This window comes from Balearica regulorum, chromosome 1 (genome assembly GCF_011004875.1).
Source record: "Balearica regulorum gibbericeps isolate bBalReg1 chromosome 1, bBalReg1.pri, whole genome shotgun sequence".
NCBI lineage: Eukaryota > Metazoa > Chordata > Aves > Gruiformes > Gruidae > Balearica > Balearica regulorum.
The window spans coordinates 668,266-690,978 of NC_046184.1; the positions used below are offsets into that span (position 1 = coordinate 668,266).

General features: G+C 69.3%; 3 protein-coding genes across 4 annotated transcripts; 1 reads left to right on the forward strand and 2 right to left on the reverse strand.

Annotated features, from left to right (window-relative positions):
* Positions 1-98: 98 nt before the first annotated feature.
* On the reverse strand, positions 99-8,245 carry NCAPH2 (non-SMC condensin II complex subunit H2). Of its 2 annotated transcripts, none has more exons than XM_075745425.1 (20): positions 7,993-8,245; positions 7,698-7,799; positions 7,187-7,242; positions 6,278-6,356; positions 5,822-5,893; positions 5,575-5,654; positions 4,308-4,450; positions 3,866-3,955; positions 3,505-3,614; positions 3,334-3,405; positions 3,048-3,114; positions 2,685-2,792; positions 2,141-2,191; positions 1,484-1,554; positions 1,240-1,324; positions 1,019-1,084; positions 822-874; positions 613-714; positions 385-534; positions 99-297 (listed from the first exon to the last, which is right to left on the reverse strand). In XM_075745425.1, the coding sequence occupies exons 1-20, from the start codon at positions 8,098-8,100 to the stop codon at positions 160-162; spliced, it is 1,803 nt and encodes a 600-aa protein (XP_075601540.1). In that variant the 5' UTR covers positions 8,101-8,245; the 3' UTR covers positions 99-159. The 2 variants fall into 2 exon arrangements, with proteins under 2 accessions (XP_075601540.1, XP_075601627.1); XM_075745512.1 differs by having other exon boundaries at positions 1,240-1,321; positions 7,993-8,239.
* Positions 8,246-8,890: 645 nt separating this feature from the next.
* Positions 8,891-17,746, forward strand: LMF2 (lipase maturation factor 2). Its single transcript, XM_075745298.1, has 14 exons — positions 8,891-9,051; positions 9,962-10,215; positions 11,863-11,891; positions 12,076-12,272; positions 12,502-12,680; positions 13,114-13,252; positions 13,646-13,780; positions 13,890-13,995; positions 14,312-14,408; positions 14,553-14,735; positions 15,791-15,959; positions 16,223-16,334; positions 16,638-16,746; positions 16,833-17,746. The coding sequence occupies exons 1-14, from the start codon at positions 8,955-8,957 to the stop codon at positions 17,181-17,183; spliced, it is 2,157 nt and encodes a 718-aa protein (XP_075601413.1). The 5' UTR covers positions 8,891-8,954; the 3' UTR covers positions 17,184-17,746.
* A 145-nt stretch (positions 17,747-17,891) lies between these two features.
* Positions 17,892-21,844, reverse strand: MIOX (myo-inositol oxygenase). The gene is made up of 10 exons (XM_075745636.1): positions 21,754-21,844; positions 20,015-20,077; positions 19,671-19,751; positions 19,291-19,453; positions 19,141-19,208; positions 18,923-19,032; positions 18,733-18,800; positions 18,443-18,492; positions 18,250-18,362; positions 17,892-18,164 (listed from the first exon to the last, which is right to left on the reverse strand). Exons 1-10 carry the CDS (start codon positions 21,769-21,771, stop codon positions 18,056-18,058), a joined length of 843 nt encoding a protein of 280 aa, XP_075601751.1. The 5' UTR covers positions 21,772-21,844; the 3' UTR covers positions 17,892-18,055.
* Between the last annotated feature and the right edge of the window lie 869 nt (positions 21,845-22,713).

Below are 22,713 nucleotides of genomic sequence, written 5' to 3' on the forward strand. Positions count from 1 at the left end.
GCGCCCCCCCCCCCAACGCCTCCCGCTGCTCCGGGGAGGGGGACCCCCGCCAGCCCCCCCTCCCCCCTTTCCCTGCCCGCCCCCCACCAGCAGCGCCGTTCCCGGAGCGGGGTTGTTTATTGCCGGGGGGGGGTACAGAGGGGGTACGGGGGGTGCTGGTCAGGGGCAGGCGGAGGGGGGCTGGAGGGCGTGGAAGCGGTCGTGCGGGCGCTGGCGGGTGAGGAGCCGCAGCCGCACGGTGTCCAGCGCCTGCTCCAGCCCGGGGTCCTGCGCCAGCTCCACCACGTAGTCGTTGGCCTGGGGAGAGGGACGGGGGGGAGGGTTGGGGGGGGTCCTGGCAGAGCCCAGGGTGGGTGGGTGGGTGTCTCCCCCCCCTGCACTTACCAGCTGGAGCGAGGCCAGCATGTATCGGCACACCTCGAAGGGGGGCTGCCCCGCCACCAGGCTGGCGAAGGAGCGCCACTGCCCCAGCGCCCCGCACCTGCCCGCCACCGCGTCCCCGTAGCTGTGGATGTCGAAGGCGGCTCGTTCCTCCTGCGGACAGAGCGAGTTCAGAGGCGGGGAGGGGGCTGACGGCCCCCCTGCCCGCCCCCTGCCCACGCGGGTCCCTGCCTGTTCCTGCAGCAGCGGCCCCATCCTCTCCTCCCAGCGGCGGATGTGCTGGGACAGCTCCGTCTCCTGCGCGTACTTCTGGGAGTTGGCGATGAACAGCTCCTGCGGGGAGAGGGGAGTGGGGGCACCCGCACCCCCTGCCACCCCCCCCACGGATCCCACGCCGCCCCCCACGCCGGAGCCCCCCGCCCCCCGCCGCGGGCCCCTACCACGTTCCTGCGCACCAGCTCCTCGTAGCCCAGCGCACCCAGGTCGGGGGGTTCTGGGGGGGGGGGCAGAGTGTCACCAGCAGCGTCGTCGCGCAGCCGCCCCCTCCCACCAACGGGGGACGCGCCCGCAGATGGACGGGGTGCGGCGGCCGTGGCACCCAGGGGAAGGCGCCCACCCGCCCCCCACCAGCGCTCACCCAGGGCTCCTTCCCCCAGCTCCTCCAGGCCCTCGGGCTGCACGTCCTCGTGCTCCGCAAAGTCGTCTGCCAGGAGGGGACCCCCGCTCAGTGCCCCCCCAGGCACCACCAGCCCCCCCAGGCCCGGCCCCGTCTCGAGGGCTGCCCGTCACCCCCACCACCGCAGGGGACGGGACGGGACCCCCGGCTGGGGTGGGGGAGGCGTGGGGGTGCAGCAGTACCCGCTCCTTCGTCGCGGTCGTCCCCGCGTTCCTCCTCCGGCACATCCAGCTCCTCCTCACGCGGTGGCGACCACAGCGGCCCCTGCTAGAGAGCAGCCCTGAGCCCCCGCAGCCCACCGGCACCCGCGCAGGGCCCGCAGGAGGGGTGCGGCGCCAGGTCGGGACCCCCCGCCCCCAGGGTGCCAGGACCCCCACACCCCAGGGGGTCCCGGTGAGCCGGCTCCCCTGTGCCGTGCCCGCTCACCACCCGACACTGCAGCTTCCTCTGCGCCGCCATCCGCTCCTTCAGCTGCCTCCAGTAGAGCACCTCCAGATCTGCAGAGAGGGGGCGCGCGGGCCTGGGGAGCGCTCCTCCGCACCCCGCAGAGGGGGCACGCGGCCCCTCCGGCCCCCCGCCCCGGCACACCGAGGCTGCGGGGGTGCCTTCCCACGCCCCCCTCGCGGGGCTCTGGGGCTACGGGCCCTCGTCCCCCCCCCAGCACAGGAGGGGCTCTGCAGCCAGCGAGGTTTAGCCCAGCCAGGGTCTGGGTCTGCTCGGGAAAGAGGAACAGCCCCAAGGCCTCGACAGCTCCTGCGATTCCTAAACTACCGTCCTCCTCCGGCCCCGACAGCGGGGCCCTGGCTCTGCCGGGAGCTGCCCCGGCACGGCCCTGCCGCAGCGGCTCTGCCTGCGCTCCCTCCTGCGTATTTGCCTTGGTCTCGGCTCCCCGGCGAGACGCCCTGCTGCTTTCCAGCCCAAAGCCCACCCGGGGGGGCCGTACGGCACGGGGCACAGCACCACCACGGGGCACGGCACCAGCACCGTCCCCAGCGCTCGGGCGGCTCCTGCCAGCCCCAGCCGGGAGCCGCGGGCTGGGAGCGCAACGCCCACTCTCCGGCCGGCCCGCCGCGTCCCGCTCACCTGCGAAGGTCGGCCCTTTCTTGGTTTTCCTGCCGTCGGCGACGCCATCGTCTGGGGAACCAGAGAGGATCGAGGTTACAAACCGCCAGAGCGGCCAGTCCCAGAACGCTCCCGGGGAAGCCGGCAGGGAGAAGCGGCGTGCGAGGGCCGGCAGCGGCTGGCAGCCCTCTGGTGACAGCACCACCGACCGCTGTGCCGAGATGGAGCTCTGGCTGGTTTGTTCCCTCTGGGGGAATTTGTGCCTTTGTCCTCGGAGCCGTGGCTAAGGCTGAGGGACAAGCCGGGCGAGGAGGTCCCGGGCCAACAAAGGTGCTTCGCGTCCCGCTCGGTCAATGGGATGGAGTTGCCTGGGCAGCTCCGGCAAGACCAAGACGAGAGCAGAGACGCCAGCCGCGACGGGACCGAAGCCGCTGCCGAACGGGGCCGGCCAGGACCGGAGCGCCCAGAGCAGAAGGGTTTGGGCAAGGCGCTTCCTGGCGGAGAGGGACCCTGCTGCCGGAGGAGGGCAGGATCCCACAGGAAGCACCGCGGCCGCGATACTCACAGGCTGCAGAGAACCATTTCATGAAGTCCTGGAGCTTCCTCGGTCCCTTCCTCTTCCGCTTCCCCCCGACCACGTCGTCCAGGCCGTGCGGCACCAGGAAGGGCCTCCCTGGAGGCAGGCAGAGATCAGCAGCCCTGCCAGGCGCTGGGTGCCGTGGGGACGGTCCCACGGTGCTGCCCGAGGAACAGCCCGGCCACCCCCAGGGCCCGGCATTCGGCTGGGAGAGCCCCGCCGTGGCTCTGGGGACGCTGGAGGACGCGTGGCCGGGAAACCGAGCCTTGCTGCCCCTGCGCAGCTGGGCCCCAGCCCGGGCAAACCGAGAGCCAGGGAGCAGCCCCTCTTCCCCAGCTCCACCTCACAGACCTTTCTTGAACGGCTTCTCCTCAGAGTCACTGAAGGGGTCGAGGCTTTGCCACGGATCCAGCATCTCCTAGTGGAGGAGCGAGCAGAGGTGAAACCGGCAAAGCTCTGGGCCGCTCTGCTCCCGGCCGAGGTCCCTGCGGCACCCCGGGGTGGGTGCAGGCTGGCTCGGCGGGTCACACCACCACCCGCACCGGTGTGCGGCGGGGGGGAGGGCAGGGACGTCCCAGGGCTCCCCGCAGTGTCCCACACCGGCCCGGAGAGGCTCCCCAGCTCTGGGCCCCCCTACCTTGATGTGGGCTTTGGGGTCCTCGGCAGGGGCTCTCTCCCGCCGCGCGTACCCCTTGGCCCGCGGCGTGCTCTGGCAGACGCAGGACCACCAGTGAGTTTCCTGCAGCGGCGGGCTCCGGGGCAGGAGCCAGCAGTGGCACTGCCCCCATGAGCCCCCGCCCCAGCCTACCCTCTGTGCCTCGACGCGTTCGTTAGCGGCCGGAGTCGTTTCCACGTTGTCCTCCGGGGCCCAGGGCACGTCATCCCCGCTGCCGTCGTCATCGCGTGGTCCTGCGGCACCTGGCGGGGGAACTAAATGGTCAAACACCATCAAAGCCCCTGGGGTCCCCCGTTTCCGCCGCGGAGCTCCCCCGAGGAGGTTCCCTGGGCCAGCCACGGGCCCAGCCAAAGCTGCCGAGGGCCAGGCTGCCTGGACGTGAGAGGGCAGGAGCATCCCGTACAGCCACGGCTGCCTGAACGCACGCAGCCGGCCCGGCCCGTGGGCAGGAAAGACAGAGGGCCAGACCCCCCCCCCTCCACGCACGTCTCACCTCCGTCTTCAGAGAAGCTCAGTGCCTGGATGGGAGCCCCGCCGGTGCTCCCGTGCTCCCTCCCGCTGCCGAGGACGCAGGACTGCGCTCCTGCCGAGGTGACAGAGGCGAGAGGTCACCGGCCGCCCTGGCAGGCAGCCCCACGCCACCCCTGCCCACAGGACCCCCAGCCGCCGGCGCTGAGCGGCCTCCCCACGGCCAGGGAGCGGGCGGGGGCAGCTGCCGGCATCAGCACCCCACCCTTGCCCAGCACCCGATCATCTCCAGCAAGGAGGGGCCCGGCTGTCCTGGCAGGCAGCACAGTTCTGCCGATGGCAGGCAGCAGAGGAACGCCGTGGGCGCATCCCCCCCACCCCAGGGAGCTGGGTGCTCTGGGGGCAAGTGGCCAGCAAAGCACCCCAGGGTGCTCCCCCCAGCTCCGCGGCACCCCGTACCCCCGTACCTGTGGCTCTGCCGGGGCCCCCTTCGCACTGCAGGCAGGTTGGGGAGAGGCCCGCCAGCTCCAGCAGGAAGGCTCCGCTGGCGTGAGGGGTGCACGTGTTCATCCGGAAATCCTTCCGGCTGGCGAGGAGCTCCCCTTTCCGGCTGGGGGTGAAAACCTGTCAGGGGACCCCCTGAGATCTGCCCTGACCCCCTGGGAGCCCTGGGAGGGGGGGCACTGGCCTGCCTCAAGGGGGGGGGCCCTGCCGGGGTGTCCCCAAAGCCAAAAGCCCCCCCACAGAGAAGGACCTGGGAGTCCTGGTGGACAACAAGCTCTCCATGACCAGCAGCGTGCCCTCGTGGCCAAGAAGGCCAATGGTGTCCTGGGGTGCATTAAGAGCAGCGTGGCCAGCAGGTCGAGGGAGGTTCTCCTCCCCCTCTGCCCTGCCCTGCTGAGGCCACGTCTGGAGTTCTGTGTCCAGTGCTGGGCTCCCCAGTTCCAGACAGACAGGGAACTACTGGGGAGAGTCCAGCCGAGGGCTGCGAGGATGAGGAGGGGACTGGAGCATCTCTCGTATGAGGAAAGGCTGAGAGACCTGGGGCTGCTTAGTCTGGAGAAGAGAAGGCTGAGAGGGGATGTCATCAACACTTATCAATATCTAAAGGGTGGGGGTCAGCAGGATGGGGCCAGACTCTTCTCAGTGGTGCCCAGCGACAGGACAAGGGGCAACGGGCACAAACTGGAACACGGGAAGTTCCACCTCAACATGAGGAAAAACTTCCCTCTGCGGGTGACCGAGCCCTGGGACAGGCTGCCCAGAGAGGTTGTGGAGTCTCCTTCTCTGCAGAGATTCCAAACCCGCCTGGACGCCATCCTGTGCGACCTGCTCTGGGTGATCCTGCTTTGGCAGGGGGTTGGACGAGATGATCTCCAGGGGTCCCTGCCCACCCCCACCAGACTGGGGTTCTGGGGTTCTGCCCCAGGAGATCAGCCCCAGCCCTACCACCGGCTCTTCTCAGCTTCTCTGGCCCGGCAAAGCCCTGCCTGGATTTCCCAGCAGAGCCTCGGCTCGTCCCTCCCCAGGGACCCCCCACCCTGCCTTCACCAGAGCACTTGACATCCCCCAGCTCTCCGGGGCCTGTGGGATTACTCTTCCTTTCCAGTTTTAACTGGGAAGGTGCTCCTTCCTCGGCTGAGGCACGGGGAACACCCGACCCTACTGCAGCAATGCGGGGGGGGCAACAAAACCCACAGGGGCGGCCGAGGGGCGCAGTGAGGGGGCTTTCACCTGAGCAGAGGGTTGTCTCTCTTCTCAGCCTCTTCTGGGGGCACCAAAGACATCGGAGTCAGGGGAACAATGTTCACAGCCTGCAAAGCAAGGTGTAGGGAGGGTGGGAGGGACCCCAGGGAAGGCACCCGGCACAGCGCGGCGCTGCCCAGGTGCCACCATCCCTGCAGAGCCGGGACGGGACGGCAGCTCAGCTTTGGGATTCACCCGGGGAGGGATGGAAAAGGACGAGAACAGCTTCTCTTACGTTGGGCTGATGGTCCTTCTTCATGTCCACGGTCACCGGGCTGGCGTCCCTGATGTCATCCAGGGAGAGGAACTGCCAAGAGAGCCCCCCGCCAGCGGTCACCCTGGCTCAGCCTGCCGGACCATGCCGCCCCCGAGACACCCTCACTGGAGCAGGGGGGCAGACACAGGGCGCTCCCGCGGCTGCACCGCCAGGCGGGACAGACCTGGCGGCAGAAACGGCAGAGCTGCGGCTTTGAGCCGCTGGAGCGGGACAGGAGCGGGGCTGGGTGGGCGGCACTGCGAGGGCAGCGCCCAATGGGCAGGAGGAAGGCGAGGGAGGGACGAAGGTGCCTGTTCCCGCGGGAAGGATCCGGCCCTGACGGCTGCAGGATCCGGCAGCCGGCTCTGCCCGTGCTCACAAGCCGCCGAGCGCTCCGCTCCCCACACCGCGACGGGGCGCAGACGCCGCTCTCACCTCTTCCTCCTCCTCAGCCCCGAAGCTCGCGTCGGCGTCTTTGCCGTCCTGCCCCACGGAGCTGGGCTGTTTCTCCCGCCTGAGTCAGGGAACAGAGCACGCAGTCGGGATCCGCCCGGGGCGGCAGCGAAGGGCTCGACTGCCCGACTACTGCCGGTATTTCCCACGAGCTGGGCAAAGCAGGGGCAGGACGGTTCCCTTGGAAAGCTCGTTTGTGTGGTGGAGCCAAGCACATCACAAAAACCTCCTCTATCCCCAAATCCCCAGTCTGAGCGCAGATGGGAGGGTGCTGAGCCAACCTCACCTTAGCAGCGTTCAGAGCTGGCGCCAGGCTGGCAATAGGCAAGTTACGCAAGGCAGCCTGAGAGCCCCGCTTTCAGCAAGAAGGGGGAAAAATAAATCACAATAAGAGGGAAAATAAATCACAAGCTGCTTTGCCGTACGGGACAGTATCTTGTCCGCCAAGATTTACTCTGCGGGACGCTAGACGTCCTTACGCAACGGCACAGAAAACCACAGGATGACGCCACTGGAAGGGGCGTGGGGATGAGCCCAGCCCCGCCAGGGGCCTTTCCTGCAGCCACAAAAATCCTTATGCTTCAAAGAGCTTTTTACGGCGCTGGACACTGACGCCGCAAGAGGTTTGCTCCAGCTCAGACTTCCAGCGGGAGCATGGACCTTCCCACAGGCTCCCGCTGCGGGCGAGGAAGGTCCCAGCCTCCTCCCCAAAAGCAGGGGGTGCCAGGAGGTACCGAACCTTGGCAGGAAAGAGAGCGGGGAAGGACGCAGACCCTACTGCAACGCAGAGGGCGAGAGCAGCGAGGCGGGAGCACGCGGCAGCCCCGGAAGGCAGCAGCCCCGACCTGAGCCCCGGCAAAGCCACCTCCCCAGCGCGGGGGCTCTGCTTACTTTTTATCAGAGATGAAGTCAAGCGTCTGGTAGACCAGCGAGTAGAGATACTCCACCTGCAAGACAGGGGCCAGACTCTTGGAGAAGGAGAAAGCAGCTCCCAGAAAAGCTATTCCGGCTGATGCCGGGGTGAACCGCCACCCTCTTCTTATCCCCAGGCAGCTGGAGCTCAGTGCCTTCACAATCCCGTCGTTCTTTTCACCGTTTAAGCTGTTCTGAGGCCAGATTTGAGGAAGCAGGGTTTTTATGTTCCACCCTCTAAAGAACAAAGCTCTGAACAGCGAAATTCTTGCTCTTTTCCAGGCTGCCAACCGCAAGTATAAAGGGGTTGAACTTAGGAATTATAAATCTATATCCTTTCATTTCCATTAGCGATCGTTACGTTCAAGTCTTCCAAAATCTCAGCGCAGCCCCCCTCGAGCTTGGCCTCGGGACCCGGCAGAAGGATCACGAAATGGGCAGGGTGATGGGATGGGGGCCCCGATGTGGCAGTTGCCGCCGGCTTCCTCACCTTCCTGCTGTAGATGCAGGCGGAGCCCTGGATCAGCAGGGCCGCTTCGATGAAGTTCATGGTGGTTTTGCCATTGTCAAAGGAAATGCAGATTTGATCGAGCTGCGAAACACGCAAAAGAAGGAAAGCAAAAGGCTGATGAGCAGGCTGCATTCAAGGGTAGCATAGAGAGAGGGAAGAGTCGAGAGTGCCGGCAGCGTGCTAGGGGGCTGCAGGGGCGCGGATGGAAAGCACCCTTGTGCGGGGGACGCAAATGGAAAGCCCCCCCCCCCATGCAGACCCAGGCCCCCCTCACCTCCTCCAGGTACTCCCCGAGCTGGGCAGCCACGTCCACCTCCCAGTTCTTGGTGAGGTCGCGGATGGGCTGCAGGAGGTGCAGGAAGCGCGACTCCACCTCCTCCATGGCCGCAGCCCCGGGGCTGGAGGGGGTTTACACCACCCGCTTCCCGGCAGACGATCCCGCAGGCGACATCTGAGGGCGGCAGGTCACTCGAGCTCGCACAGCTGGTGTCCTGGGGTCAGCGGCTAGCGTAGAAACCTGAAGTCAACTGGATTTCAACAGGAACACAAATTTTCAGTAAACAGGGAATCGTAGAATCATTTCAGTTGGAAAAGACCCTTGGGATCACGGAGTCCAGCCGTTACCCCAGCCCTGCCCAGCCCGCCACTAACCCGTGTCCCCGGGCACCACGTCCACACGGCTTTTAAGGGATGGTGACTCCACCACTGCCCCGGGCAGCCTGTCCCAGTGCCTGACAACCCTTTGGGTGAAGGAATTTCCCCTGATCTCCAACCTAAACCTCCCCCGGCACAACTTGAGGCCGTTTCCTCTCGTTACCGGGGAGAAGAGACCGACCCCACCCGGCTACAGCCGACCAGGCCTCCCCTCGGCCTCACAGAGGGGGCCAAGACCAACCAGACAGGCACCTAAGGACCCAGAACCAGAAACCTAACGTCATCCTTCACCTCACCAGCCAGCCTCCGCAAACCGCACCTAACACCGGCCGGGCACCCGCCCCGCTCCCAGACAAACACCGGCGGCAGACCCGCCCGCCCCTCCCCGCAGGCCCCGATCGCGACCCCCGGCCCCGCCGCCCGCCCGCTCTCACCCCCCCCCCCCCCGCCCCTCACTCTCCGGCCGCCGCCGCCATTTCGTGCTTCCCGCCCGACGTGACGCGCGGGGCGGTGCGTGCTGACGCAGCGTGCGTGCTGACGTCGCGCGCGGGGCCGTACGGTGCCGCCGCCGCCGCCGCCGCCATGGGGGACCCGCCGCAGCGGCCGCGGTCGCTGTTCCTGGCCGGGCTGGCCGCCGCGTACCTCGCCGCCTTCGCCTCGCTCTACGTCCAGATCCCCGGTACGGCGGGGGGGGGGGGGGGTGCCGGGGTCCGCCCGGGCCCGTTCCCGGGCTGGGGAGGGGCTGTGGGGGTCGGGGAGGCCTCACCGGGACGGGACGGGGGAGGCCTCGCCGGTGGCAGCGGGGGGGGGGGACGTGGGGAGAGCTGGGCTGGGGCCGTTCCCCCCGCTCCGGAGCCGCGGGCCCTCTCGCTGGGTGCCCGGGCATCCCCCCTCTGCGTGCGGGGTAGGAGGATGCGGAACCCCCGGGGCTGATCCTACCAGCCGTCCCTACGGCTGCCCCGCTGTCCCTCGGTACCGGTTCTCCCTCTACCCGCGGCCTCCAGCGTCCCGTTTTCCTGCCCCGGGGGAGCCAGCGAGGAGCCCTGCCTTGAGCACCGGGGAGAGCAGGAGCTACCGAGGCCGGTACTCCTCTGTTGGGAGAGGGTCTGCTCCCTTCTTCCCCACCACCCTGGGGGGTCTGGGGGCTGCCCCGGTCCCTCACACACCCACCTGAGCGGCACAGGTTTCCCCTGCCTGCACAGGTTTCCCCTGCCTGCACAGGTTTCCCCTGCCTGCACAAATTTCCCCTGCCTGCACAAATTTCCCCTGCCTGCAGCACTCAGGGCATTCGTTTCCTTTCCACGTGGCCAGGCTGGGTCTGGCAGTTGCTACGCTCCACGTGGGCTCTTCCCACTGCTGCGCCGTTTCCCGGTTTCACGAGGAAACTGGGAAAACAGCATGTGGGGAGAACTAACTGGAGCCCACCCTCTGGTCAGCGTCTCGACGAGCGGGGGGCTGCCGCAGAGACTTCGTCTCTGCGGCAGCCCCCCGCTCGTCGAGACGCTGACCAGAGGGGGCTCCCAGTTCTGCTGCCTCGGTCGTATGGAGCCAAGGAGGCTTTGTCCCTACTGTCATCATTCCTTTTCCAGGGCTATACGGGAGAGATGGCATCCTACCGGCCCGCAGAGTGCTGCGCCTCAGTGGGAAGGGGCTATGGGAGCAACTCCGAGATTTTCCCACCCTTTTGTGGCTCAGTCCCCGCCTGGGTTTGGATACGGAGCTGGGGATGGAACTGCTCTGCCTCCTCGGCGTGCTCGCCTCCTTCGGCGCCTTGCTGTTCGAGTCGCTGCGGGACAGCCTGCTCTTCGCCCTGCTCAGGGTGCTTTATCTCTCGCTCTACCAGGTACGAGATTGGGTCGGGGGGAATCTCACAGTGACTTGGAGGGGTCAGAGCTGGGACCTAGGAGGGAGGCGGGGGTGACGTTCTTGCGTTAGCATCATCCTACGAGCTCCTGACGTGCTCAGCTCCCTTCCTTGTGGAGCAGGGGAAGGTGCTGGCGTGCTCCCTGGGTCATGCAGGGACATCCTTCCCTATCCCCGCTCTGGTTCTCGGTGCCTTCTCTGGGATTAACCCCCCCCAAGACTTGCCTACGAAGCCAGTTCCTGCACCGCTGTGGGGGTAGCTCCATCCCCTGCCTGCCCACAGCCTCGCTGAACCCTCCCGGGACCCTTGTCCCAAGCGCCAGGCCCTTTCCCTGCATCCCACGAGAGCTCTGTGCGCCCCGGCCACGATTCCACCCTCCTGAGCCGCTTGTGCTCGCTGCCGGGGCTGGTGTCTTCGTGCTGGGGTGAGTCAGAGTCTGCTAGCACAGGCGGCGGGGGGAGGAGGGTTTCTCTTCCCTCTGAAACCAGGGGTGTTAGAGGGAAAAACTGCCTGTGTGTTTGGAAATCCCTCCCAACTGGGCAGCTGTTACCCCAGGGAGGAGCTCTCCTGCCTTGCTGGCAGGCCGTCCGGGTGGCTGGCGACGCCGGCAGCCCTTGCCAGTCCCTCCTGCCAGGGCTCGGCCGTGCCCAGCACCGGCAGCCGCAGGGAGCGGTGTTGGGAGGCCGGGGAAGCGAGGTGCCAGCCGTGGGAGCGGGGTTTCTCCCTCGCAGGGGGCTGCCCCACGGTGCGGTTACTCCTCTGAACTGCTCGCGGCCCTCCCGGCACGTGGCCGTGCCCCGCGGGGAGCCATTGCGAGCAGCCCTGCCGAGCTGCGTGGCCCCTGTTTCGGGGCCGAGGAGAGGCAGGGTGGGAGCCGGGGCTCCAGCGTGACTCACTGCCTTGGCGGGGAGAGGAAGCGGCACCCGGGAAGCCCTGGCTGACTCCCGCCCGCAGGGACTCTGTCTCCTGGCGTGACTGCGAGGGTGCCGTGCCGCTCGGGGAGCGTGGCGCGCGCGGCTCCCGTCTGCCAGCCGGGCCTTCCTCTCCTCGCTCCCTTTTAAGGTGATGCTGGAGAGAAAGTCCCTGCTCCTCCCCTGCAGCCCTCTGCCCCGCCGCCAGCCAGGCCTGCAGCCCGCTCTGCTGCCGAGCGCTGCTCTGGGCCCGGCTGTGGGCAGGAGGGGAGCGCCCGGGGCTGGGAGCACCCAGGCAGCGGAGCAGGGCCCCCCCAGGCCCCCCAGCCTGCTGCCCTCCTCCCCCTTGTGAGTCCCTGGGGTGTCGCCCTGGGCGCTGGAGCTGGGTGGTCCGGGGCTGCGGTTCCCAGCACGGTCGCCTCCCGGCGCATCCCACCGGGGAGCATCCTCTTCCTTCCCTGCCCCGGTACTGTCTCCGTGGTGTCCCGGCACTGCCAGTCTTGGCGGTGAGCCGAAGCCGCCGCTCCGCTCCGCTCCTTGGGTTTGGCCTGTAGCCCGGTTGTGGGAGAGGAGCTGCCGGCAGCACCGGGGGGAACCGGGAGGGATCTGTGGCCACCCTTCGACCCTTCTGCCCCCTCCCCGCAGGGCAGGCCTGGGGAAGGGGCTGTGGGCCAAACCCGCGCCCTGCTCACCGCTCTGCTCCCTCTCCCCGCAGGTGGGGCAGGTCTTCCTCTACTTCCAGTGGTAAGTCGGCGTCACGTCGGTCCATGGGGCTGAGCAAGGGGGGGGCTGCTGGGGGGGCTCTGGGCTTTGGGAAGTGACGGCAGGCTGGTCGGCCCCTCGGTGCTGGCACGGCGAGGTGGGAGCTGGGTGCCCCAAGGGGTCTGCAGCCCTGAGGTGGCAGTGAGGGACAGCGGTGTCCCTGCAGGGACAGCTTGCTGCTGGAAGCGGGATTCCTGGCAGTGCTGGTGGCCCCCCTGCGCCTCCTGAAGTGGCGGTCCACAGCCTGGCGCCCCCACGACGGCATCACCTTCTGGCTGGTGCGCTGGCTCCTCTTCCGGCTGATGTTCGCCTCCGGCGTGGTGAAGCTGACCAGCCGTTGCCCCACCTGGTGGGGGCTCACAGGTGAGGGGTGTCATGGGTTTTGGGGTGTTACGGGCTTTGGGGGACCCAGCTAGGCAGGGGGGAGCAGGAGCATTGCCCCGAGCCTCAGGCTGTATCCCCCCCCCCGCCCCGAAGGCAGCTGCTGTCAGCACCTCTCCCGTGTTCTGCGCCACTCTGTGCCAGCTCTGCCTGCTCCGAGCCGTGTCCCTGTGTCCCCTCTGCACCCCTGACCCCTCCTGTCCCCCCCCAGCTCTCACCTACCACTACGAGACCCAGTGCATCCCCACGCCGGGCGCCTGGTTCGCCCACCAGCTACCCGTCTGGTTCCAGAAGTTCAGCGTGGTGGCCACCTACATCATCGAGATCGCTGTCCCGCTCCTCTTCTTCGCGCCCATCCGCCGCCTCCGGCTCTTTGCCTTCTACAGCCAGGTGGGTGGGCAGAGCCAGGCCCCCCGTTCCTGCCCCTGCTGCTGCCGGGTGCCCTGGGGCCCCCCCAGGGGCGGGGGTCCCTGCTCAGTCCGTGGGCAGGACGGGCTCCTCGCTCTGCGGGCCCTTGCACTTAACTTGCGGATTGTCTATTTTGTTTGAAAAGAGATTCTGATAAAAGTGAAAGTCCCCCTTAGGTTTCTAGGATGACTTTGTGGTTAATCTTGAGGATTTTTTTGGTAACCTGAAGTAGAATTACATCAGGTCTTACTAGGAAGGAATAATTTTGGCTTGTGAATTCCTGTCTTCTGGGGCCCCCCCAGGCGCGCTGAGTGCTGTGTGCTGGGCTGGTCACGCTGCTGGGGGTGCTGGGGTGCCCCCCAGAACAGTCAGCTCAGCGCTGTGACACCCCAGCCCTGCCTTTGCTCCTCTCCAGGTCCTGCTGCAGGTCCTCATCATCCTCACGGGTAACTACAACTTCTTCAACATGCTCACCATCGTCCTGGCCTTCTCCCTGCTGGACGAGGAGCACGTGGGGCGCTGGCTGGGGCGCAGCAAGAGGAGGCACGGCAGCAGTGAGTCCCCGGGTGCCTTGTTTGGGGGGGCGGGGTCCCCTCTCTGCCATGCCCGGGGTGGGGAGGGGACGGGCCACCGTCACTGACCACCCCTGTCTGGGTCCGACAGCGAGCGGCGGCGTTGTGGCTGCCCGCAGCTGCCCTCTGCCTCGGTGCTGTGAGAGCCGCTGCAGGTGCGGCCGCCTCGCCCCCTCCTGGGGTCTGTGCCCGTGGGGGGCTCGAGCCGGGACCCTCGTGAAGCAGCGCGTTGGCTCCTGCTGCGGGGATCCGCTCCGAGCGCTGCCCCCTTGCCCGGGCTCTCGGGGTGCGGTTTGCCCCCCTCCGTGCAGCCGTGGGTCGGGCTCACCCAGCCCCCGGCGGCCCCCAGCGTTCAGCTGCCCCGCTGTGCTGCAGCCTGGCCCCCCGGCCTGCGGTCCGTCCTCTCCACCCTGATGGAGCTGAGCACCTACGGCTTCCTGCTCTACTGGAGCGTCCAGTTCTTCGGCCTGGAGATCAACTGGGAAAAGAGGCTGCTGGACTCCAAAGTGGGTACGTCACGGCCGTGCCTGCCCTTGTCCCCACGGCAGTGCCTGGGCCCCCGCACCCCCCGGGGCAGGAGGGGCTCCTCTCCAGCCCCACGGGTTTTCCTTTGCTCCAGCCTTCACCTACCATGAGTTCACGACGTGGCTGCGGGCTGTGACCCTGCCGCTGGTGGGGCTGGGCTTCCTCTCGCTCTCCTGGGAGATCCTCTCTGCCATGTACAGGTGGGTGGTGCTGGGGTCCCCCCGGAGAGCGGGGCGGGAGCGGGGTGGCCAGTGTGGGTGGCCTGGTGCCACCCTGAGGGCGCGATTCGTGCGCAGAGGGACCCTTGGATCTCGTGGGTGCTTGGAGCCTGGGGCTGCGTGGGGTGGGGACCCGGCTCGGGGGTGCTGGGGGAGCCGGGAGGGATTTTCCTCGCAGCATTGGAGGTGGCTGAGCCCTCCGCTGCTCTGGGCACAGCCCGGGCAGCTCTGAACCCCGCGGCCGGAGCTCCAGACTGCGGGGCCGCGCCGCTCTGACCCGTCTCCTTCCCCCTCACAGGTGTGCCTGCGTCCGCGGCTGCTTCTGGAAGCTGTGGGCCGCGCTGCAGTGGGCCGTCTTCACCACAGCAACCGTGGGGGTGTTCGCCGTCAGCTTGGTGAGCGGGCGGGAAGCGCCCGGGGAGGGCAGGGGGCAGCGGGGCAGGCGCGTGTCTTGGGGTACGGGGAATTGGGAGGTTCTGCCTGGGCCCCCCAGGCCGCTCCTGGCTGCAGTGACAGAGCCGCTCTCTGCCGCTCCCCAGGTGCCCTTCACCTACATCGACTACGAGTCCAACGGCAAGCTGTGGCCCGGCATCCACCAGATGTTCAACGCGGTCGAGCGCTTCCAGGTGGTGAACTCCTACGGGCTCTTCCGCAGGATGACGGGCGTCGGGGGGCGGCCCGAGGTGGTGCTGGAGGGCAGCTACGACAAGCAGACCTGGACGGTGAGCTGCTGTCAAACACATCACAGAATTGTTTCAGTTGGAAAAGACCCTTAAGATCATCCAGTCCAACCGCTATCCCAGCACCACCAATCCCACCAGTAACCCATGTCCCCAGGCACCACATCCAGATGGCTTTTAAATCCCTCCAGGGATGGTGACTCCACCACTGCCCTGGGCAGCCTCTTCCAGTGCTTGACAATCCTTTGGGGGAAGAAATTTTCCCTGATACCCAATCTAAACCTCCCCTGGCACAACTTGAGGCCATTTCCTCATGTCCTATCACTTGTTCCTTGGGAGAAGAGACCGACCCCACCTGGCTACACCCTCCTTCCAGGGAGTTGTAGAGAGCAAGAAGGTCTCCCCTCAGCCTCCTCTCCTCCAGGCTAAACACCCCCAGTTCCCTCAGCCGCTCCTCATCACACTTGTGCTCCAGAGCCTTCGTTGCCCGTCCCTGGACACGCTCCAGCACCTCAATGTCCTTCTTGGAGTGGGGGGCCCACAACTGCACCCAGCACTCGAGGTGCGGCCTCACCAGAGCCCAGCACAGGGGAACAGTCGCTGCCCTGGTCCTGCTGGCCACACTGTTGCTGGTACAAGCCAGGATGCTGTTGGCCTTCTTGGCCACCTGGGCACACCGCTGGCTCACATTCAGCCGTTGTCGACCAGCACCCCCAGGTCCTTTTCCGCCGGGCAGTTTCCAGCCACTCTGCCCCCAGCCTGGAGCGCTGCCAGGGCTTGGTGTGACCCAAGGGCAGGACCCGGCACGGAGCAGGGTCAAGTTCAACAGTCACGGTGGGGATCAAAAGGGCTGAACTGCAGCCGGTTGGGTGGGCTGGCCGGGGGCAGAGCCACGCGTCCCTGTCCTGCTGGCGTGGTCCCTTTGGGGCACCCGGCCGTCCCCGTGGGCTTTGTCCTTCTGGAAGGAGCTGGTGAGCCCAGGGGCTGAGGGGGGCGAGACGGGGGGAGCCCTGCCCCGGGACAGCGGAGCTAGGGGAGGTCCGGGCCCAGTGCCCGCTGCTGGAGGCCCCCCAGCCCACTGTGCGCCCTGCCCGCAGGAGATTGAGTTCATGTACAAGCCCGGGAACGTCAGCACGGCCCCCCCCATCATCGTCCCGCACCAGCCCCGCCTCGACTGGCAGATGTGGTTCGCAGCCCTGGCCCACCACAGCAGCAGCCCCTGGTTCACCAGCTTCGTCTACCGCCTGCTGCAGGGCAAGAAGGACGGTGAGCGGGGCCGGGGGGCTCACTGGGGCTGGGGGGGGGCTCAGCAGGGCTCAGAGCCGTGGGACAGGCGACGGCAGAGCTGGTCCGAGGCCCCCCACCCAGCAGTTGTGTGTCTGCCCTGGCTGGGGGCTGTCGCTGCCTCCCCCTGCCGCAGCGGGTCTGCGCTCCAGGCCCTTCCCTGGGGCTTCGTGGCGGCCGGGCCCCAGCGCGCGCGGTTGGGGGTGTCCCGGCTCCGGGGGGGGCTGATGCTGTGTCTCCGGCAGTGATCCGCCTGGTGCAGGTGGACGAGTCCCGGTACCCCTTCAGCGCCCAGCCCCCCGTCTACATCCGCGCCCAGCTCTACAAGTACTGGTTCACCGGCAGCGCCGAGGGCAGGTGAGCGGGGCCGGGAGGGCAGCGCCAGCGCCAGCACCCCCTCTGCGGCCGTGCTCTGCTCCCCAAAGCCGGTGTGAGGCCGCGTCAAGGCACGGACGGCGCGGGCGCTCGGCTGCTCAGGCGGCTGGGGCTGGGGAGGGGGGAGCCCTGAGTGTGGGAGCTGCCTCTCTCCTGGCTAATTGGCTCATTAACTCCGCACGCGCCCGCAGCAGCTCGTCAGTGCGCCGAGCTCCGCTTGGCAAGGCTGGGTCGGTACGGGGGAGGCGGGGGCGAGGGCTGGGCGCTGAGCTCTCCGTCCCGCAGCGAGGGCCCTGCGCCGTGGTGGCGGCGGCAGCACGTGCAGGAGTTCTTCCCCACCGTCTCCCTGGGTGACCCCACGCTGGAGAGCCTGCTCAACCAGCACGGGCTGAAGGTAGGACCTCGCGCCGCGGCCGGGCCGCGCTCCCAGCCCCCGGCAGCACCGAGGAGTGGCCCTGACCCCCCTCCCTCACCCCCCAGGACAAGACGCCGCTGAAGCGCTCGGCGGACGCGTTCCTGCCCTGGCTGCTGCAGTCCGTGCGCCAGCTCAGCCGCCCCTTCTCCGGCCCCGCCATCCTTTGGTCCCTGTACCTGGTGGCGGCCACCGTCTGCCTCCTGCGAGCCCTGGGCCGCCGGCCCCGGGGGGGCGTGCCCCCCGCCCGCCACAAAGGGCCCAGGAGAGGGGACCCCGCGGACCGAGGGGGCGGCGAGAAGAACGGGCAGGTGCGGCGGAAGGAGGCCAGAGAGGCGGAGGAGAAAGGCGAGGGCCGGGCCCGGGGGGTGGCCGACAGCCACGGTGACGGCCTCCGCAGCACCAAGAAGAAGAAGTAACGCCTGGAGCCGCCGGCCCAGGTCCCGTCTTCCACCTACGGACTGATGGCGCTGCCCGCGCGCCCCGCTGCCGCCCTTCCTCCCGGCCCTGCCTGCCCCCCTCTGCCTCCCTGGGGCGGGGGTCCCTGGCTGGGGCGCGGGCAGGCCCCCACCCCTGCCCTCACGCTGCCTGCCCGGGGTGAGCTCGCTGCTCTTCTGCCGCTGCCTTCACCCACAGCGCGGTCGTGCCTCCGAGGGGGCAGCGGGGGGCAGCTCCCTCACCTCTGCCCGGCTCCCCGGGGGCTGCGGCTGCCCCTCTGGCCCGCGGTGGGGTCGTGCCGGGCTGCGGTGGGGTGCTCTGCGCTGGCGGGGTGCAGCAAGCTGGTGCCAGCCCTCGTGGCTATCCGGCCTGGCCCCCTTGGCTGCCCCTGGACCAGTGCTCGGGGCAGTTTGGGGTGCTGTCCCCACCCCCCGGAGCCCCCTGCCTGGCGGGGGGGGGCTTTGGCTGTAACGTGCTTCCCCTCGGCTCCGCGGCGAGCACAGAGGTTTCCTATAATTTTCTAAATAAAGCCTTTGACATTCCAGCCCCGCGGCTCTCCCTGGTGCTGGCCCGGCCCTTGGCCCTGTCCCCCTGGGCAGTGGGGACGGTGCTGCTGCCCCCCCCGGGGCGGTGGTCCCTGCCCCCGTGGGGCTGGGGGCTGCCCGGGGAGCGACTGGCACCGGGGCTGTGTGAGGAGCAGGTTTATTAGATAGTCCTGGTGCCCCCCCAGCGCCAGGCGGCTGCTCTGGCAGGGGCTGTGCCGTGGGGCTGGGGTGGAGCGGGGGGTGCTGGGTGCTGTGCGGGGGGGCGGTGGGGCGGGCAGGGGTCTCAGTGGGGCGGGCAGGGGTCCCGCTCACCAGCAGAGCTGCCCGGGGCAGTACTTGTCGATCAGGGACTGGTAGTAGCCCCGGAGCTGCTGCACGTCGGGCAGTTCCTCCTGCTTGGTGTAGAGGTCGAACTTGCTGCGGGAGCGAGGGTGGGTCAGTGCGGGGGCTGCTCCCCCCCCCCCGGGCCCCCCCGGGCCCCCCCAGCCCCCCCAGCACGCACTTGAGCTCCCTGACCCAGGGCAGCATGCGGAGGTCCTCCTCGGTGCAGAGGTGCAGGTACTCCCCGTGCGTGTGCCAGGGGTAGAAGGAGTGGAAGCGGACCATGTAGAACGCCTGGGGGGGGACGGGGACGTGCCAGCCTGGGGTGCCCCCCCACCCCACGGGGCCGGCCCCACGCGCCCCCCAGCCCTTACCTCCTTGGGCAGGGCGAAGTTGTTGAACTTCATGACTCTGTACATGTACTCTGGGGAGAGAGGGGGGCGTGCGGCGATGGGACCGAGCCGCTGGGCTGGACCCCTGTGCAGGACGGGCCCCCCCCGAGAGCCGCTGCCCCCCCGTGCCAAGGGCTCCAGCCCCGAATCCCCCAGAAAAGGGGCCTGGGGGGGGGGGGGGTCGGGCACAGCCACCCCAGGGCATCGGTGTCCTGTTTGGGGGTGAGGGGCCCTGCCCCGAGGAGGAACCCCCCCAGCCCCCCGGCCCTTACCGTCGTGTCCCCAGGACATGAGGACGTTCTCCAGGCCGCAGCGGGGCTGGTACATCCCGTACTCCGTGCTGGGGGTGGGGTGGGGGCTCAGGGCTGGGCCCCTGCCCGCACCCCCGGCACCCCCAGCCCCTTCCCCGGCTGCGACGTGGGCTGTGGCCCCCCACAGCGCCCCACCGGGGTCCGGCCTCACCTGTACAGGGGGTCTCTGGCGTCAGGGTTGTCGTGGAAGGTGGAGTCCCTGAAGACCACCGACTTCTGCACCTTGCAGCCCACGGGGAAGGTGTCCCCCACCACGGCCCACTGCGGAGGGGTGCGACAGGCGTCCGGCCGGGGGGGTCCCCAAGGAGGGGCCCCTGGCCGGTGGGATCCCCCGTGCCCCGGCCGCCCCCTCCCCGCCGTCCCGCTCACCTGGGGCTCCCCGAAGAGCGCCAGGACCTTCCCCAGGTCGTGCAGCAGCCCCACGAGGTGGAACCAGTCTGGGGGCGAGCGGGGCCGTCACCCCCCATGGGACGCGGCCCCACGTGGGCTCCGTGTCGGGGTGGGGGGCACCGGCCCTACCTTTGTCGGGGTGGGCGCGGCGGATGCCCTCGGCGGTTTGGTAGGCGTGGTAGGAGTTGGGGAAGTCCACGTCCGGGTCCGACTCATCCACCAGCTGGTCCAGCAGCTCCAGCGCCTCCATGGCACTCATCCTGCGCAGGGCGCACGTCCCGTACTCGGCGCTCTGGGGACACGGCGGGGGCTGGCGACCGTGACCCCCCCCTCCCGCCCGCGCTGCTGCCCCGAACCCCCCCGGGACCCTCCGCAGAGCCGCGTGGGGAGCGGGGCACAGCACGTGCCCCCCGAGCAGGCCGGGATGGGGCGCTGGGGTGGGGGGGCCGTGGCATCCCCCTGTGGCGGGTGGGCTCGGGGGGGGCCAGGGCAACCTGGGGGGCTCGCACCTTCTTCCGGACGAAGTCAACGGTCTGGTGGGTGTGCATCAGCAGGTAGGTGGTGTAGACGCGGTCCAGCAGCTTCCCCTCCTGCAGCGCAGCGTGGGGCTCAGGGGGGCTCTGGGGCTGGGGGAGCCCCCCCACAGCATCCCCCCAGCCGGGGGCAGCTGAGCTCCCGCCGGGCTCCTCCGGCCTCTCCAGCAGCAGGATGAGCCCCCCGAGCACGGCTGGACCCCTGGCGTGGCCTCGTACCGCGGGGCCCCCCCAAGGCCCTGCCTGGAGCGGGGGGGTCCTCACCGCCTCGGGGTCACCGCCCGTCCCAGCGGCAGCACGACCGGCCCCGCCGGGCTCACCGTGTAGTTCCGGTACTCGGACTTGGCGCTGCCGGACTCGGGCTCCTCGGAGGGGTCAGCGTCCTGGGCGAGAAGGGCCGGGCCCGGTCAGCGGGGACAGATCCTGCCCCCGGCCCTGCAGCCGTGCGCAGAGAGCGAGAACACCCCGGGCAGCGTGTTCGGGAGGCTAAGGAGACCGCGGCATCTCCGAAGGAAAGCCCTGAGCGCACGGCGTCGCACGGTGCTGCGCTGTATTGCATGGCACCGCACAGCGTTGCACGGTGTTGCACACCCCAGCATCATACAGCGCTGCATGGCATTGCACGGTGCTGTACAGCGTCGCACAGCGTTGCACACCATTGTACAGCATCATACAGCACTGCACAGCACTGCACAGCACTGCACAGCCTTGCACAGCATCACACAGCCTTGCACAGTGCTGCACACCACTGTACAGCATCACACAGTGCTGCACAGCCTTGCACAGTGTTGCACAGCGCTGCACAGCATCACACAGTGTTGGGCACCACTGTACAGCATCACACAGCACTGCACAGCCTTGCACAGCACTGCACACCACTGCGCAGCGTCACACAGTGCTGCACAGCATGGCACAGCGTTGCACACCACTGTACAGCATCACACAGCATGGCACAGCATGGCACAGCATGGCACAGCGCTGCACACCACTGTACAGCATGGCACAGCATCGCACAGCATGGCACAGCGTTGCACACCACTGTACAGCATCGCACAGCATGGCACAGCGCTGCACACCACTGCGCAGCGTCACACAGCGCAGCCCCGCTGCCCCATTCCCGGTGCGGAGCGAGGGCCGCCCCGTTGGGGTGCTGAGCGGGGGGTGCTGGTTTGGGTCCCAGGAGTCGCTGCCTCGGCCCCCTGCAGCCCCCGGAGCGAGGCCTGTGGGTGCTGCACGACACCCCGCAGCCCCTCGGGGGTGGGCAGCCCCCCGTGACACGTCACCTGCCGAGGGACGAGTGTTGCCGTGGGGCCGGGACATGGGGCAGGGACAGCGAGCGGGCTGGGACCCACGTGGGGTGGTGTCCCCGTGGGACTGGCACCCCCACCGCAGGGAGGGCCCCGGGGGATCTCCTCCACCCCCCGAAAGGCCACAGCCCCGGTGCTGAGCTGTGCGGGCCCCCCCCTCTGCACAGAGCTGGGGCAGGGGGTCCCCGAGGGCTTCTGCCTGCCGGCACAGACCCCACGGGGGGCAATTCTGGGGGGGGGCTGTGCCCCATGGCCCCAGGGCCTGCACGTGCCGCTGTGTGCGCCTGGGAGGGCCTGCACCCCCCCGCGTGGGGGGGGTGACCCCGAGGTGTGGGGCGGTGTGTGGGGGCTGCCCCCGAGGGGTATGGGGTGCTGTGTGGGGGGGCTGCCCCCATGGGGTGCGGGGTGGGGTGCAGGGGGCTGCCCCCGAGGGGTGTGGGGTGGGGTGCGGGGGGCAGCCCCCGAGGGGTGCGGGGTGTCATGTGGGGGGGGGCTGCCCCTGAGGGGTGTGGGGTGTCATGTGGGGGGGGCTGCCCCCATGGGTGCGGGGTGGGGTGCGGGGGGCTGCCCCCATGGGTGCGGGGTGCCGGGGGGGTGGCTGCCCCCATGGGTGCGGGGCAGTGTGGGGGGGGCTGCCTCCAGGGGGTGCGGGGTGTCGTGGGGGGGGGCTGCCCCTGAGGGGTGCGGGGTGGGGTGCGGGGGGGCTCCCCCCATGGGGTGCGGGGCCCCGGGTCCCACCGGCCCGTACTCACCGCCCGGAGGCTCCTCATGGCGGCCGTGGCGCGGGGCGGGGGGCTGTGGGGCGGCCGTGGGACCCCCCGGCTTTATCCCCGCGGGGGGCGGCGCGGGCAGCGTGGGGGCAATCGGTCACCAGTTAAACCGGCCCCGGTTAATGTTTGAGCCCGCGGCACCGGGGGTGCTGCTCCAGGGGCTGGGGGGAGCCCGGCCGGGGCGCCCCACGCTGCAGCCCCCCCCCACACCCCCCCCCGTCGGGACAGAGGGAGCGGGGCCGGACCTGGCCCCCCACGGCACGGCGAGGGGCTGCGGGCGGCAGCGGGGGGGCGACCGAAGGGGCGGCGGGGCGGGGGGAGCAGCTGGGGGGGGGGGGGACACACCGGGAGCCCCGGGCCCAGCAGCGCTCCCGCGGGACGCGGGTCCGGGTGGGGCGGGCACCGGCTGCTGGGGGGCGGGGGGCGGTGCAGGCCCGTGGGCAGGGTCGTGCTGTGCCGTGGTCACTCGTGGGTCCCTGCGCGCCGGGGCAGAGGCAGGAGCGGGCAGCGGTGGGCAGAGTGTCCGTGGGCAGGGGCCCAGCAGCTGCTGGTACTGGGGGTGCACACCCCCCCCACCCCCCCCGCACCCTCCCACGTCTCCCCTTTGGCTTCCTCCTCCTCACCCTCCTCCTCCTGCCCAGACCCACGGCCCCACGCGGCTGCGGGTGCTGGCTGGGTGCTGCGCTGCGGGCCCCGCTGCGCGGCGAGAAGCAGCCGGTGCCAGTCACCTTCCGTCACCGGTGGCCGTGGGACCCGGGGGCCCCGGCCCTGCGCCCCCCCCGCCCCACTCCGTGCCCCAGTCCCACGGGAACGCCGCCGATCCCGGCACCAGACGTGACCCCTCCTCACACACTTTATTCCGCACAAAATCAGATTGCCGCTTGAAAAAAGAAGGGGAGTCCTCCGCGGTGCGATGCCCCCCCAGCCCAGCTCCAGTGCTGC